Source organism: Notechis scutatus, chromosome 2 (assembly GCF_049901735.1).
Source record: "Notechis scutatus isolate UNSWTSFEM ecotype Mainland chromosome 2, rNotScu1.2, whole genome shotgun sequence".
NCBI lineage: Eukaryota > Metazoa > Chordata > Lepidosauria > Squamata > Elapidae > Notechis > Notechis scutatus.
In genome coordinates this window covers 65,711,008-65,724,265 of record NC_142010.1, presented here as the reverse complement: position 1 = coordinate 65,724,265, position 13,258 = coordinate 65,711,008, and the positions used below count along the sequence as shown (strand labels likewise).

The 13,258-nt window shown below is 39.1% G+C and overlaps 1 protein-coding gene across 2 annotated transcripts in view; it reads right to left on the bottom strand.

Annotated features, from left to right (window-relative positions):
- Positions 1 to 12,625, bottom strand: part of CACNA2D2 (calcium voltage-gated channel auxiliary subunit alpha2delta 2) — a 681,501-nt gene extending 668,876 nt beyond the window's left edge. For both annotated transcript variants that reach the window (XM_087954963.1, XM_087954964.1), the window contains exon 1: positions 12,460 to 12,625. In XM_087954963.1, the coding sequence (XP_087811089.1) occupies positions 12,460 to 12,584 (125 nt within the window). In that variant the 5' untranslated portion in view covers positions 12,585 to 12,625. The remainder of the gene's footprint in view (positions 1 to 12,459) is intronic.
- Between the last annotated feature and the right edge of the window lie 633 nt (positions 12,626 to 13,258).

Below are 13,258 nucleotides of genomic sequence, written 5' to 3'. Positions count from 1 at the left end.
AAATGTAAATCACATGACGATGGGGATGCTCATAAGTCATAATGGTCATAAGTGTGAAAAATGGTCATGAGTCACTTTTTGCAGTGCCGTTGTAACTTTGAATGGTCACTGAGTGAACTGTATAAGATACTAACCCATCCAAAAGTTGGGAATAATTGGAATGACTATATAAGAGGAAAAATGGAGAAATGCATGTTGATTCATCCAACTTTCAAGATTTATCATTATGTTGTTCATTGGAAAGTAAGACATTATTATACATTTGTTCACCATTATATATAAAATTACTAAAACAAAGACAGCACTGCCGTGCAAATCTCTAGAATCTTCTACAATGTGCATATCCAATTGCAGCAATGGAAAGCGGGGCACACTTCGTGAAAGGGCAAAACATGCCTACTGTAACTGTCTTTGAGTTCACTACCCTATGACTCTCACAGCACTATAGGGCTTCAATAATTAAGCGTTCTCCCTTCTGTCCTACTACGCATGATAAGTAGCTGTGTAAGGCTTCCCTCAGTAGGGAAAATAAGTTTCAAAACAACAATTCTCATCTTCCCAATGAAAACATAGGGACAGAATTCTATCTTGCCTTGCATGAGGATAAATACAATACTTATACCAAGCAACCATTATTGTTTTCTGATTGCGCTCCACTTTATTTGCAGCGACACAGTTAACTTCAGAAACATAGCTGTATAGGTTGTTGTGCCTTTGTGTACACAGATACACAGATCAGCTTTTTACACACGTAGTGAAAATAAGTCATTCGGTATGGCCATGTATTGATTCACTGATGTTTCCAAAACACCTTGACTTTCAAGCATTCGGAAAAATTATACCCAGCAAAATGAACGATGTCCATTGTTACAGTGATACATGCCTATTTCTTCAAAGGATGCAAAATCAGATATTCACCTGACTTTTCACCCAGTTTACAAAAGGGATTCATTTACATTTGACAAGCAGTAAAACTCCATGATTATAGCACAAAAATCAGTGAGAAATATGTTATGAGTTGTTCAAGTGCTTTATTTGAGAGAGAGAGAGAGAGAGAGAGAGAGAGAGAGAGAGAGAGAGAGAGAGAGAGAGAGGGAGGGAGGGAGAGAAAGAAAGAAAGAAAAGAAAGGAATTATTACAGGCAAAAGGGAAGAATACTACCCCAAACAATCTGACTGAACGATCTAATCACAAACCTCTCTTTGTGAGTGTGTGTTTTTCTCTCTCTCTTCCAAGTGAGTTTGCAAGAAAACTCAATACTGAAGGGAGAGGACATCTTTTCAGACTGATTTCTAGCAAGTTAAACATGACATGAAATGTGACCGCATTGCTTAACTGTCAACAATCCCATAAATGGGAAGTGATGGGAGACCCAGGTAATGAGTGCAGGGGTGCTGCAGGGGCTTGAGGAGGCTCCAAGAAGCCTGGTGCAAGCCACACTTAAGAGGTAGGAATGTCTTACTGGAGCAACTTGCTACCTTCCATTGACTTTGCTTGTGGAAAGACAGCAAGGAAGGTTGCAAATGGTGATCACATGACCACAGCTTTCAGAAATGCCAACAAGCTGAGCACCCAAGCACTTGGATCATGACCATCTAATTGCAGGGATGATGCAATGGATACATACAATTGTATCAAAAAGTGATTTTTTTAAAAAAAGAAAAGTTCCCCTCCCCTTCCCCTGAGGGCTCGTATGTATGATTCTAATCTAACATATTAGAATTGGAGTAAGTGGAATAAATAATATGTCAATGAATATTCTTGCTGAGTAGTGATGTTTAGGGAATATTGATGATATATTAAAATCATAAAATGTTCTTCTTCTGGTTTATATTTATGCTAGATTCTTGAATTCTTTGCACTTCAATAAAACTATTATGAATATCCAACAGCACATCATTAATAAAAACAAATTAAAGAACTTCATACAAAGCTTTGAAGAGCCAGTTTGCTGTCTTGCTTAAGGTACCCAGGCTAGAAACCAGCAGACTGAGTTCTAATCCTACATTAGACATGAAAGTCAACTGGGTGACCTTGGGCCAGTCACTGTCTTTCAGCCCTAGGAAGGAGGCAATGACAACCCGCTACCAAAATCTTGCCAAGAAACTGCAGGAATGAGTTCAGGCAATTGTCAGGAGTCAACACTGACTTGAAGGCAGAAGGCAGGAGAAAAACATTGGCTATAGCTGCTCCTTAGTTCCAAAGTATTTATATTTCCAGGGTTGTATTTAACCCAACACACCCACAGATGCAGAATTGTATATTCAGGTAAGAATTTGGCCTTTAGAAAAAAATCTATAAACTAAAAACAAAATGTCCAGTGTTTTGTTTTGCTATTAATATCAATGCAAGAACACACTCCCCATTAATAAAAAATGCTGGACTAACAAAACTATTATTTTCACACAAAATGGCTTTGTGTCTTCTAATGATACATTATGACAGAATATGATAATTCATATGTAATTTGTGATGAAGTATGAAGGCATGAATTTGAAAATCAGAAGCCCTGTGCCTAAAAATACAAAACCATGATACTGTCACGAGTTAAAAATGCATATAAAATATTCTTCTAGGTAGCCATATACTATATTTTTATTTTATTAAATGCAACTTATATATTATATATGAAAGATCTAATGATTTCATGATGTATATTGTTAAAGTTTGCAATTTTATATACAAACATACAAACATATACATATACATATACATATACATATACATATACATACATATATACATACATACATACATACATACATACATACATACATACATATATATATATTTGTTTTCGTAGATTTTCACGGGTACAGGTATGTAGGTCTAGGTGTGTTCGGGTCTTTTCCCGTGTAAGATTAAGAGTATCTTGGCAACGTTTCGGCGAGGTCCCACTCGCCATCCTCAGGCTGGTGCTTTCAGCTTCGTGCCAGTGCAAGCAGTGTGTGATCGGAGCTGCCGTCTCTCTATAAATACTGGTGGGGGGCTGGTGTGCTGGGCTGGTTGGCTGCGCTGCTGCCCCTTGACTGGTTGATGGAGTTGATGTTGGTATAATGGGCTGTGTGATGGCCTTGTGAGTTTTGTTGTGGAGATATCCTGGATCTTGTGTTGTAATCTCCTGGGTCATTTGTTTTGTAGTGATCTTTTTTCCATTAGCCTCTCGTGTTTTAACGGCTTGGGTAATGGGTTGTGTGATGGGCTTGCGAGTTCTCTTGTTGTGGTATCCTGGGTCCTGCGTTGTAATCTCCTGGGTCGTTTGTGATTTGATCTCTTTTCCATTAGCCTCCTGTGTAGTAACGGCTTGGGTAAGTTGCCCGCCGCTCACATGGAACTGTCCCTTCTTCCCCCTCCCATTGTTTCGCACAGTCAGAAAGGTTAGGAAACCCTGGACTGGAGTACGCGGGATTAGTCATCATAGCTAAAATACTTTCTCATCTGTATCAGTTCTCAAAACAAAAGAAAATTCATTGTGGCGTTAAGATGAAAATAGACACATATACAATCCACTAATAAGCATATGTCTTATATATCTATAAGGTATAAATCTGGATTCCAGATCAAATGCATATGCAAGACCAACTACGAATGGAAAGAAAAATATTTCCACAGCAAATTTGACAATCATTTTGATAGGTGCTAAAACTAAGGATTTGTCAAGAACTAAGCTGAGGATAAATATGAATAAAAATGGTATCATTAAAATTATTTCCATTTTATCAATACCTTTAATAATCAAAAACAGTGTATATATTGACATTATAAGAAATGCTATTTTATCTTAATTTCTGAGGAAGGGGTTCATATCAATCTATATCTAAACAAACTCAAAGTGAAAGGAAACATTTGATATTTTTTTTAAGCGAAATACTGCAGCCCAATTTTACTCTCTATCTTTTTTCAATTTAGATCCCATCACTGCCAAGCTTTTCAACAAACAGATATGATGACAAAGATTACATCTTTTCTGTTTTTCAAAAAATTCTCCCTCAGGCAGAGCCAAGGTTCTCACAGATAAAGCTTGCAAAAGTCTCAGAATGTTGCAAGGTCATGCGTTTAATAAATTCAAGGTCCTCCCAAATGTTCTTCAATTATAGGGTAGAAACATATATGTACACTGGACATTCTGCTGTGAAAGAGATCATGCCAGTTATGAAACACAGGTAGTCCTCAACTTAAAGCAGTTCGTTTAGTGACCATTCAAAATTACAATAGCACTGAAAAAACACACCAATTTATGACTATTTTTCACAGTTATTACTATGCATCCCCATGGAGTCAGGTGATCAAAATTTGGCCACTTGACAACTGATTCCTATTTAACAGTGTTGCAGTGTCCAGGGGTCATCTGATCCCCTTTTGCAACCTTCTGTGATGTCTCCTGTGGATGATGGCTCATCTACGTCTTCCTTAGAGGCCTCGAGGGAGAATGAGAGCATTCCTGGCCCATCCGCTATTGCCTACCCTGAACTGCCAGCAGAATATGGCTGGGGAGAGCTCACAGGCCAATGAGGAAGAGGGGGAGGAGCTACTGCCCTTGGTAGATGCTAGAGTACGCAGGGAAGAGAGGCAGAGATCTGCCAGATTGATGGGGAAAAGGCCCCGCCCCTCTTAAAGGGTTGCACCGGGAGGAGCTATTTAGCACGGCAGGCAGAGGGAAGCGTTGCTGGAAGCAGTGTGTGTGGGTTGTAGCCAGATGGTGGTTTGTGTTTCTGGGACTCTGCAGCTGGTAGATTTAATTCAGTTGTGGAGTGTGTGTGTTTGTATTTGGAGCAGCCTGTTATCTGTTGGGTGGACTAATTGGTCATTGCCTGGAAGGTTAGTCTGGTGCTTGTTTGTGGTTGGCTTCACTAAAAACGATCCCCTAAACTCCTGGCTTGGACAATTCCTGTGACTTCTCCTTACAAGCCCTGAAACCAGACCACCGGACTTGTTGACAAACCTCAGTAAACGCCCTGGACCTCGGAGTGGATTTTGGCCATTTATTTTTGGAATCTACTCAGGCAAAACCTTTATTTCCAAGACTATTCTTGGTTTGCCTGTAAGTTTGTTTTGCTTTTGGTTATCTATTTAGTTGCAAGCCAATTACTGTGCCAAGCTTGCAGCTGAAAACCTGAAATAGAACTGTTGGGGGAACAGACTGATGTGTGAGTGAGTGGGGGCAGTACACCTTCTGACAAGCAAAGTCAATGGGGAAGCCAGATTCACTTAACAACCATGTTGCTAATTTGACAATGGCAGTGATTCACTTAACAAACATGGCAAGAGAGGTCATATAATGGTCAAAACTCATTTAACAAATATCTCACTTAGCAACAGAAAATTTCTGCTCAAATGTGGTTGTAAGTTAAGGACTCCCTGCACTGCTCTGAAAGTCCAAGCCATCTAAGAAGGTGGCGCTGACTATGGTGCTGCAGCTTCCCATTAGAAATCTCCTTTGAGTCAGTCTTGATTCCTGATAACTTCATGAATACATGTCATTTTCATGAAAACTGTATGATTATTTTGTTGACAAGGCAAATGAAATATGGAATGTGATGTGGACAGGACCTAACATTGAGATACAGGTAGTCCTCAACTTACAACCATTTGTTTAGTGACCGCTCAAAGTTATAATGGCACTGAAAAAAGTGACATGACCATTTTTCACCCTTACAACTGTTGCAGCATCCCCATGGTCACATGATCAAAATTCAGATGCTTGGCAACTGACTCATATTTATGATGGTTGCAGAGTCCTGGGATCATGTGATCTCCTTTTGCAATCTTCTGACAAAGTCAATGAGAAAGCCAGATGCCCTTAACAACCATGTTACTAACTTAAAAACTGCAGTGATTCACTTAACAACTGTGGCAAGAAAGGTCATAAAATGGGGGCAAAACTCACTTAACAACTGTCTTGCTGAGCAACTGAAATGTTGGGGTCGATTATGGTCGTAAGTCAAGGACTACCTGTATCATAAAATGTTGTTTTTCCTCCAATTCTAGTATGTACTCTGTCATGCTTCTGGATTGTGGGAATCAGCAAAGACAGACACTCCCCTGCATATTTCAAAGAATCATCCACAGTTCACTTGGTTCTAAATATATTCCATGGGATTTACCATAACATTTTTTGTCACATACCATTAACTTTTCCAGAGCAAAATCCATTCCTTATTTTCTAAACTAAGTTAAAAAGACTTGATTGTTGGACATGTTGTCTTGAGGAACTTCATCTCTTATAAAACATTTGAACCAATTTCTTTTGACAAATGAATTCAATCTAGTTCCTTATGACAACACCAGCTGCCCATTCTAAATACTCAACCATAATCTTGGGCTAGCTGACCTTAAGGCTAGTGGGCCTCAAAGGAAGAACCAGCAATGGAAGTGCATCATGCTTATGAGTTGTTGACTGTAAGTGTAATGGTTATTTATTTTATCTATTATAGTTACAACAAAACTAGATTTGGTTCTAGAGCTCTTCATGACAGTTTAGCTAACTAATCATTCATCCTGTCAACTTCTTTGACCTAAAGATCTAACCAATGTTGAACTATATCCAATTTTGAAACATATAATGTAATTTTATTTACATATCTTAAGTTTTTGCGGGTACTTACATGTATGGTATTCAGCTTTGTTCGGGTATTTTCCCACATCATTATAGTTGTGCTTTTAAAATTGTAGCAACATTTCAGCAGAATCTCATCTGCCATCATCAGGCTTCTGACGAACGCAATACAGACAAACACAATACAGAAGCCTGATGATGGCAGATGAGATTCTGCCGAAACGTTGCTACAACTTTAAAAGCACAACTATAATGACGTGGGAAACAAAGCTGAATACCATACATACATATATACATACACACACACACACACACACACACACACATATTTCTTCTGGTGTTTCTGTATAGTTTACCTCAAGAACTAGAGTAATCATCCAAATGAAATCATGAAAAACCTGCATAGCAAAAGACAGTTTGACTACTTTATGTGTTAAATTTTTAGCAACTATGACCAATCATGATCACAGGAATAACATTGTTTGCATTCCTCTTATCCTAACAAAAAGTAAATTTATCTGTTTTATTTTTTTCTCTCTCCTAAACTTGCTCTAGCAAAGCAATCCATGTTCCTTTTTGATGATGCTCCAAACACAGAGATTCCAGAGAATCCAGTGTCCTGGCAGGAAGGAAATGAGAGTAAGGAGACATGCACATATTTGAACATTTCTTCTGCTAGTGATAATCAACGTGTTGCCAGAGTTTGGGGGCACTACAAAGGGCCAGTGGATTGCCACCATGCCTCTTTTTCAGTCTCCTCAATGCTCGAGATTTCTGTATTATGAAAAACCAGCCTTGCATTCCTGCAGTAATTTCAAAACAAGGATTCTCACAATTCAGCTTAAAGCCTCTCACTCATCTCAGTGGAAGAATTTTCATGCATCCTATAAATTGCATCCTATGCAATTTAGCCTAAGAGAAATCATGAAGAACCTCATCTGTAAATAGTTTTTCAATTTCTCACAATTTTCCTTGTTCCATATTTGGCTGACTTTTAATTCTTCACTCCTATTATTCTCCAGCTCTTGTTATTTTTTTTTAAAATAGACAGTTGATGGATTGCTAGCAGACCAGTGCATTAATCTAACAATTTTTCTCTAAATGTTTATGATAAAAACAGTTCTGTATAATCTTTGTCAGTTCATTTCTTTGTTCCAATGAGAACAGACTGCACAATCTGTTATGCAGGCACTCTCTGTAAAAAATCTCCTTACATCAAGTATGTCCATGCAAGTTAGTACTAAGATATCCAGAAACTGAAGGATTGATTATCTTGGGGACTGCTTGCTCCCATACAGTTTTACTTAGGGATTATAATCAGTTAAAGAGACCTAATTCTTGTTACAATCTCAGGTGATTCAGTAAGCATGAAAAGGCTTTTCTTAGGTCAGAGCCCGTGACACCAAATGATAATTGCCAGTTCTCTCTTGATGCCAGATACTGTAATGAGATCTCAACAACTCATACTATTGATGCCAGTTTTGATGATTGCCATGTTTTACCTGTGCTACTATTAGTTATTTGGTTATATATTGGTAAGCCTTTGGATTTATTTTCTTGATCTTGAAATTTTTATTGATTAGAATATATGGTTTCATGAATATATATTGTACATTGCTCTGGGTACCTTTAGTGAAAGACTGGGATATAAATAATTGATATCAAAATACATAATGTGAATTTAGTAAAATGTATAGAACGCCATTCTTATTGATTTATTCACTTATGAGATTTGTCTATCACCCCAAAATAGAAGGACTGAGAAAAAGAGTCAACATTCCAAATTTAGACCAACTCTAGATTTTATTTGCATGTGGTGGTGGTGGCCATACAATGCCATACAACACAGGAGGTTTCATCAAACATCCCAAGAAAGACATCAAATCCAAGTGCCTGGTTTTACTGTCCATTTCAAATGCAAATGCAATATCCAACTACCTCACAGGGTTGTTGCTGTGGGAAGAATAGGAATAGGAAGGTGTGTTAGATTTGTTTGCCACCTTGACTTATTCGTAAAAATATTGAAGATGGGATATGAATAAATGAGGAACTGAAGCAAGCAATAACTCACTTAAATTGCCAGCAATAGGATTAGTTTACCAGAATATTCATTTATGAATAATAATGCCAAATATATTCTACTCCATAAATGATTTTTAAAAACCTTATTTTAGACACAGTGTTTGATATTTAGAAACTAATTGATTTTTCTTCTAAATTGGATCCAGATTTATAACTTTTTATTTACCAGACATGATGAAATCAGCTATAGACAAATCTTACTTCTGAACAAAGTTATTACACTTTAACAGACTAACTGATTTGAACTAAGAAGTAACAGCTACAACTATGGATATATTTAGAGTTTATTTTATAGTAGACATATTTTAATTCTTATAAAGTTCTCATAACTATCATATGTAGGTACAGGTTGCAGAACAGATTCACGCAGGATTTCTTTTCATTCTACCAGTGTACATGGAAAGAGACTAAGGTTGCTTGTCATAGCTCCCAAAAGCTCTGCTTCTATTCAGCATCAGTTGGGCAATGCTGGTAGAAAGTATTTAAAAGAACAGCCTTTCTCAAAAAGTAAAGCCTTTAATCCCTATTGCATACACAGGCATACCATTCATCAAAAGCAACATGCCTATCAGATGAATGACTCAATGTCCTCAGCAAAATAGGCCAGTTTCAATCTTGGATTTTCCTCAGTGAGAAATCCTACACTGAGCAGCAGACTGAGCCAAGCCTTCCTTAGTTCAGCGTAAGATGAATAAAAACACAAACAGGATCAATGTTCTAGGAAACAGAACTGGGAGCTCATATGCACTGCAATTGTTTTAAATAGTGTCTGAATTTCACTGCTCAAAGACTAAATACACCAATCATGCTACATCCGAGACAAAACCACTCTAATAAAAGTCAGCTTCAGGATTACATATGCAGATAAAGTACTTTCTCTGGAGGGTTATGTTGCACTTGCTGGGAATAAGTAATTTAGTGAGAACAAACTCTTAAGTTGCTGATTCCTGATATCATTCCCGTTGCTCAGAATCATTCAGTTGGGTCCAAAAGGCTTCCAATATTCTTTCAAATCTTTAAAGCTTTCAGTTTAATCCTCTAGGTTTAAGTAAACATAATTGCATTTTCCTACATCAACCACTTGACTCTCTCCCCCCCCACCCTCCCCCAGTGTATTATTTGCTATTTTAGTTTATGAGCTTTGGGGGACATATCTCTATAAATTCCTATAAAGGGCAGTTATTATATAAATAGTTATATGGATATAACATAAATAGAATAGCTCCGAAGTAATGAAATGAATATATTTGGAAGACAACAACACAATTTTATTAAAGAAATACAATTATATAGTAATTCTGCAAAAAATGGCTTGCTTTCAGCAGTTCAGTTATTTTTAATCACTGGTCACTTAACTAAGACTGTAAAAGGAATAGAATTCCAAGGGGCTTTTTTGCCTTCCTTTCCGATAGCATCTGAGCCTTTAAGCATTTGAATGACAGTGATGGGAGCTCTGAAGAGCCGTAGCTAGTATTATAGCCCACATGTTAAAAGGCATTAGTAGCCAGTGATATATCAACATCAACTAACCATTCATGCCCCTCATTTATTTCCCCAATTGGTTTGGAGATATCAAGGCAAAAATAATTGTTTTCACAAAACTCAAAAAATGTACATATGCACAGATTAATCTATACATTATGCATAATTGGACCACTGCTGTCTTCCAAAAGTGTTCTAAGAGCTTTGGAAATGTAGAATTTGGACTTTTGGCATTAACTAGGAAGAGTACTATAGGACAGCTCATAAAAATATATTTTATACAATTCACTTATACACATTCACAACTACTTTCTAAAGGGGTTTGTAAGTCTATTGAATTAATCTACCAATATTATTTCAAAAATTTAATCTGGCATGATTTACATTTAAACCTGGTCCAGTCTATCTTATATCAGACTTAAAAGTAATGTATATAACTATATAAAGCTCACATATTCTGTAAGCTGTTGTTCTTGTTTGTGATACCCACAACCAATTTTTTTTTTAAATTAAATTCTCTTTCTAAAATAATCTAATACAGCACAGTACAATTTAATGGTTGGAACTGCTAAATCATCTTTTATTAGAAAGCAGTAAAGTGATGATTTCTAGAAGGACTGCTTGCATGAGTAACAGCCACTCATGCACGCAGGGGGGGGGGGGTACAAGATGAAACCATGAACATTTAGTACCAAACAAGTGTTAGCATTTGGTTTCCTACCCAAGGTAAAAAAAATCACTTTCAACTTTAAATCCTAGTTGAATTTATAGATCTGTCTGACAGGCAGATAAATGGAAGTCTAGCAGCCTAGACTCAGACCCTAGTAGCTTATGATGCACTGAAGGACTAAAGCAGTATTACCAAATACTCTTGGTGAGAAAAAATATACATTCTGTAGCTAAATAAATACAGGAAACTTTTATTGGGAAGGGGAAAGGCCAGTAGTGGGAACTGTGCCCAATCAGAATTTATCACAATATTTCTAAAGACCTAAAAAGTGTTGCCTTGGAAAAAGAATTCCCATTTCCTCTGTAGAAGTTAAAACTATGCATTCAGTGGCTGGCATGCCCTTCAGCAGGTCATAGCATTTAAAATCACTGAACCAGCTACACTATTAAAATATTTTGTCATATTATGAAGACTTCAATGGGTCTTAAACTAAAACAAACTATTTATGTCAGTAGCTATATAAGACCAATCGTGCTGTTATTGAACCTATCAAACCTATCTTCACTTAAAGAAGTAGATGATAAGTGAACATGCTGCCAGCCTTCATAAGAAATTCTAGGAATAGGACAAATTTGAATCCTGAAGGTAAATTTAAAAGATACCAGAATAATTAATGGTGATATATGCCTTGAATGAGAATGTTCAGAATAGCAAGCTATCCGCTACAGTAGCAAAAAGTATTTAACAGGTTTATTCTTAAGTGCCATAACATAATATTAACCCTTCTATATAGGAGGAATAGGACTGAAGCTTAACAGCTGCATTGCTCCTGTTATCAATTTATTACTTGCTTTGCACTGTGTCAATAATTCCTGGATTGTGGAGACTGTGTGGGTACATTTGCAAGCCATAAAAAGGAATTCTACTTATACAAATGGTGCACGTACACATTAATTTCAACAATCTTTTCTACTTCTAAAAGCACTATGGTTTCTTTTTACATAAAGAAAGAGGGGGAAGAAGAATGCAGAAAGTGACACAGGGAAGGAGAACTTAAAAACAGAAACTTGCCGCTGCTAACATTTGCAATGAGATCTTGGTTATTTCTAACAAATGAGTCTAGTTGAACAAGGGTGGAAGATAAACTAAATGAAGATAAACTCCATTGCAATATTTTCAAACTTTTGCTTCTCTTAAAAGAGTTCTGAATTCACAATGAAATGATGATCTTTCTTTTGTTTACTGTACCAGTTTGCTGTATCTGTTCAGCCTCAACAGTTACAGAAAGGGATGCATCCTTGCTTTTTAAAATTAGGTGAGCACATCTTGCTTTACCAGCATCACTTTCCGCAAACCAGTTAAGGATTTGGTTGTACCCAGGTGGGAAAAGGGGACCCTCACCAGCCCTTCTTTAACCTTCCTCCCCCAAAGCTTCGGTCTGAAACCCAAACCAGGTACGTTATACTTTTTGTAACGCTCCTCTATTTAAAGCCACAAGGAAAGTGACATCGAAGCGGGATAAAGCGCAAAGGCGCGCGCCGACCCCGGCAATCCGGACCAACCTGCGCCGCAAAAAAACCTGCCCACCCGGCAGCCCGAGGCATCACTTCCCCGCGGCTGCTGGCTGCCCTGGCAGCCTAGGTTGGTCGGGAGAGCAGCTCTTACTTACGTGTACTGCTGGGGAAAGCTGTAGCCATTCGCGGAGGGAGCAGAGATGAGGAAGCCTAACAGGATTTGGCCGTAGAGAGCCCGGACGAGGCAAGACGTGCCGCAGGTCTGAGCCGAGATCGCCATTTTTCCATTAAAAATTCAGCGGCGGCACCAATTCTCTCCCCCCCTCCCTCTCCCGCCCGGTGGCGGCGGCGGTGGCGCTTGGTTGCCGAGACGCGCTGGCTTCTGCTCGGGCTGGCAATCGGCTCGGGTCTTGGAGACAAGCAAGCAAGCAGGCAGGCAGGCGCCCTGAGGACTCCCCCTCCTTCCCCACTTATTCCAGAAAAGCGAGCGGCAGCTCTCAGCACCCCCCCGGTCTTTCTCCCGCAACGAAATGCCACCGGTGGAGCAGTTCGCAAGGGACGAGGAACAGGCAGCTTCGCGCGGCGACTTCTCAGCTCCGTTGAGGCAGGCACTGAGCGAATGCAAACTGCTTACTTTCCTTCACATAAGCGACCGACCTGCCCAGCCTCCTCCCCTCACTTCCCTCCTCCCCATCGCTCGGATCGGAACGCTCTCTCCATCCTCGGCCGCCGCCGCCGCCGCCGCCGCCACCACGGCGCATGCTCTCTCTAGGTAATTGGCTGATAAACGAGCGCTCTCGCTCTCTGGACCTTTTCGTCAGGCCCAGGCAGTCCGTGTTGCGCGCGCTCTCCAACGCGTGGCGCAGTCAACCTTACTTTCTTGCAGGAGCTGGCCGGCGCGCGCACCTATCCCAACCCCTCCCCCTCAATCTCCCCCCAGCACGTGGCGCCGTC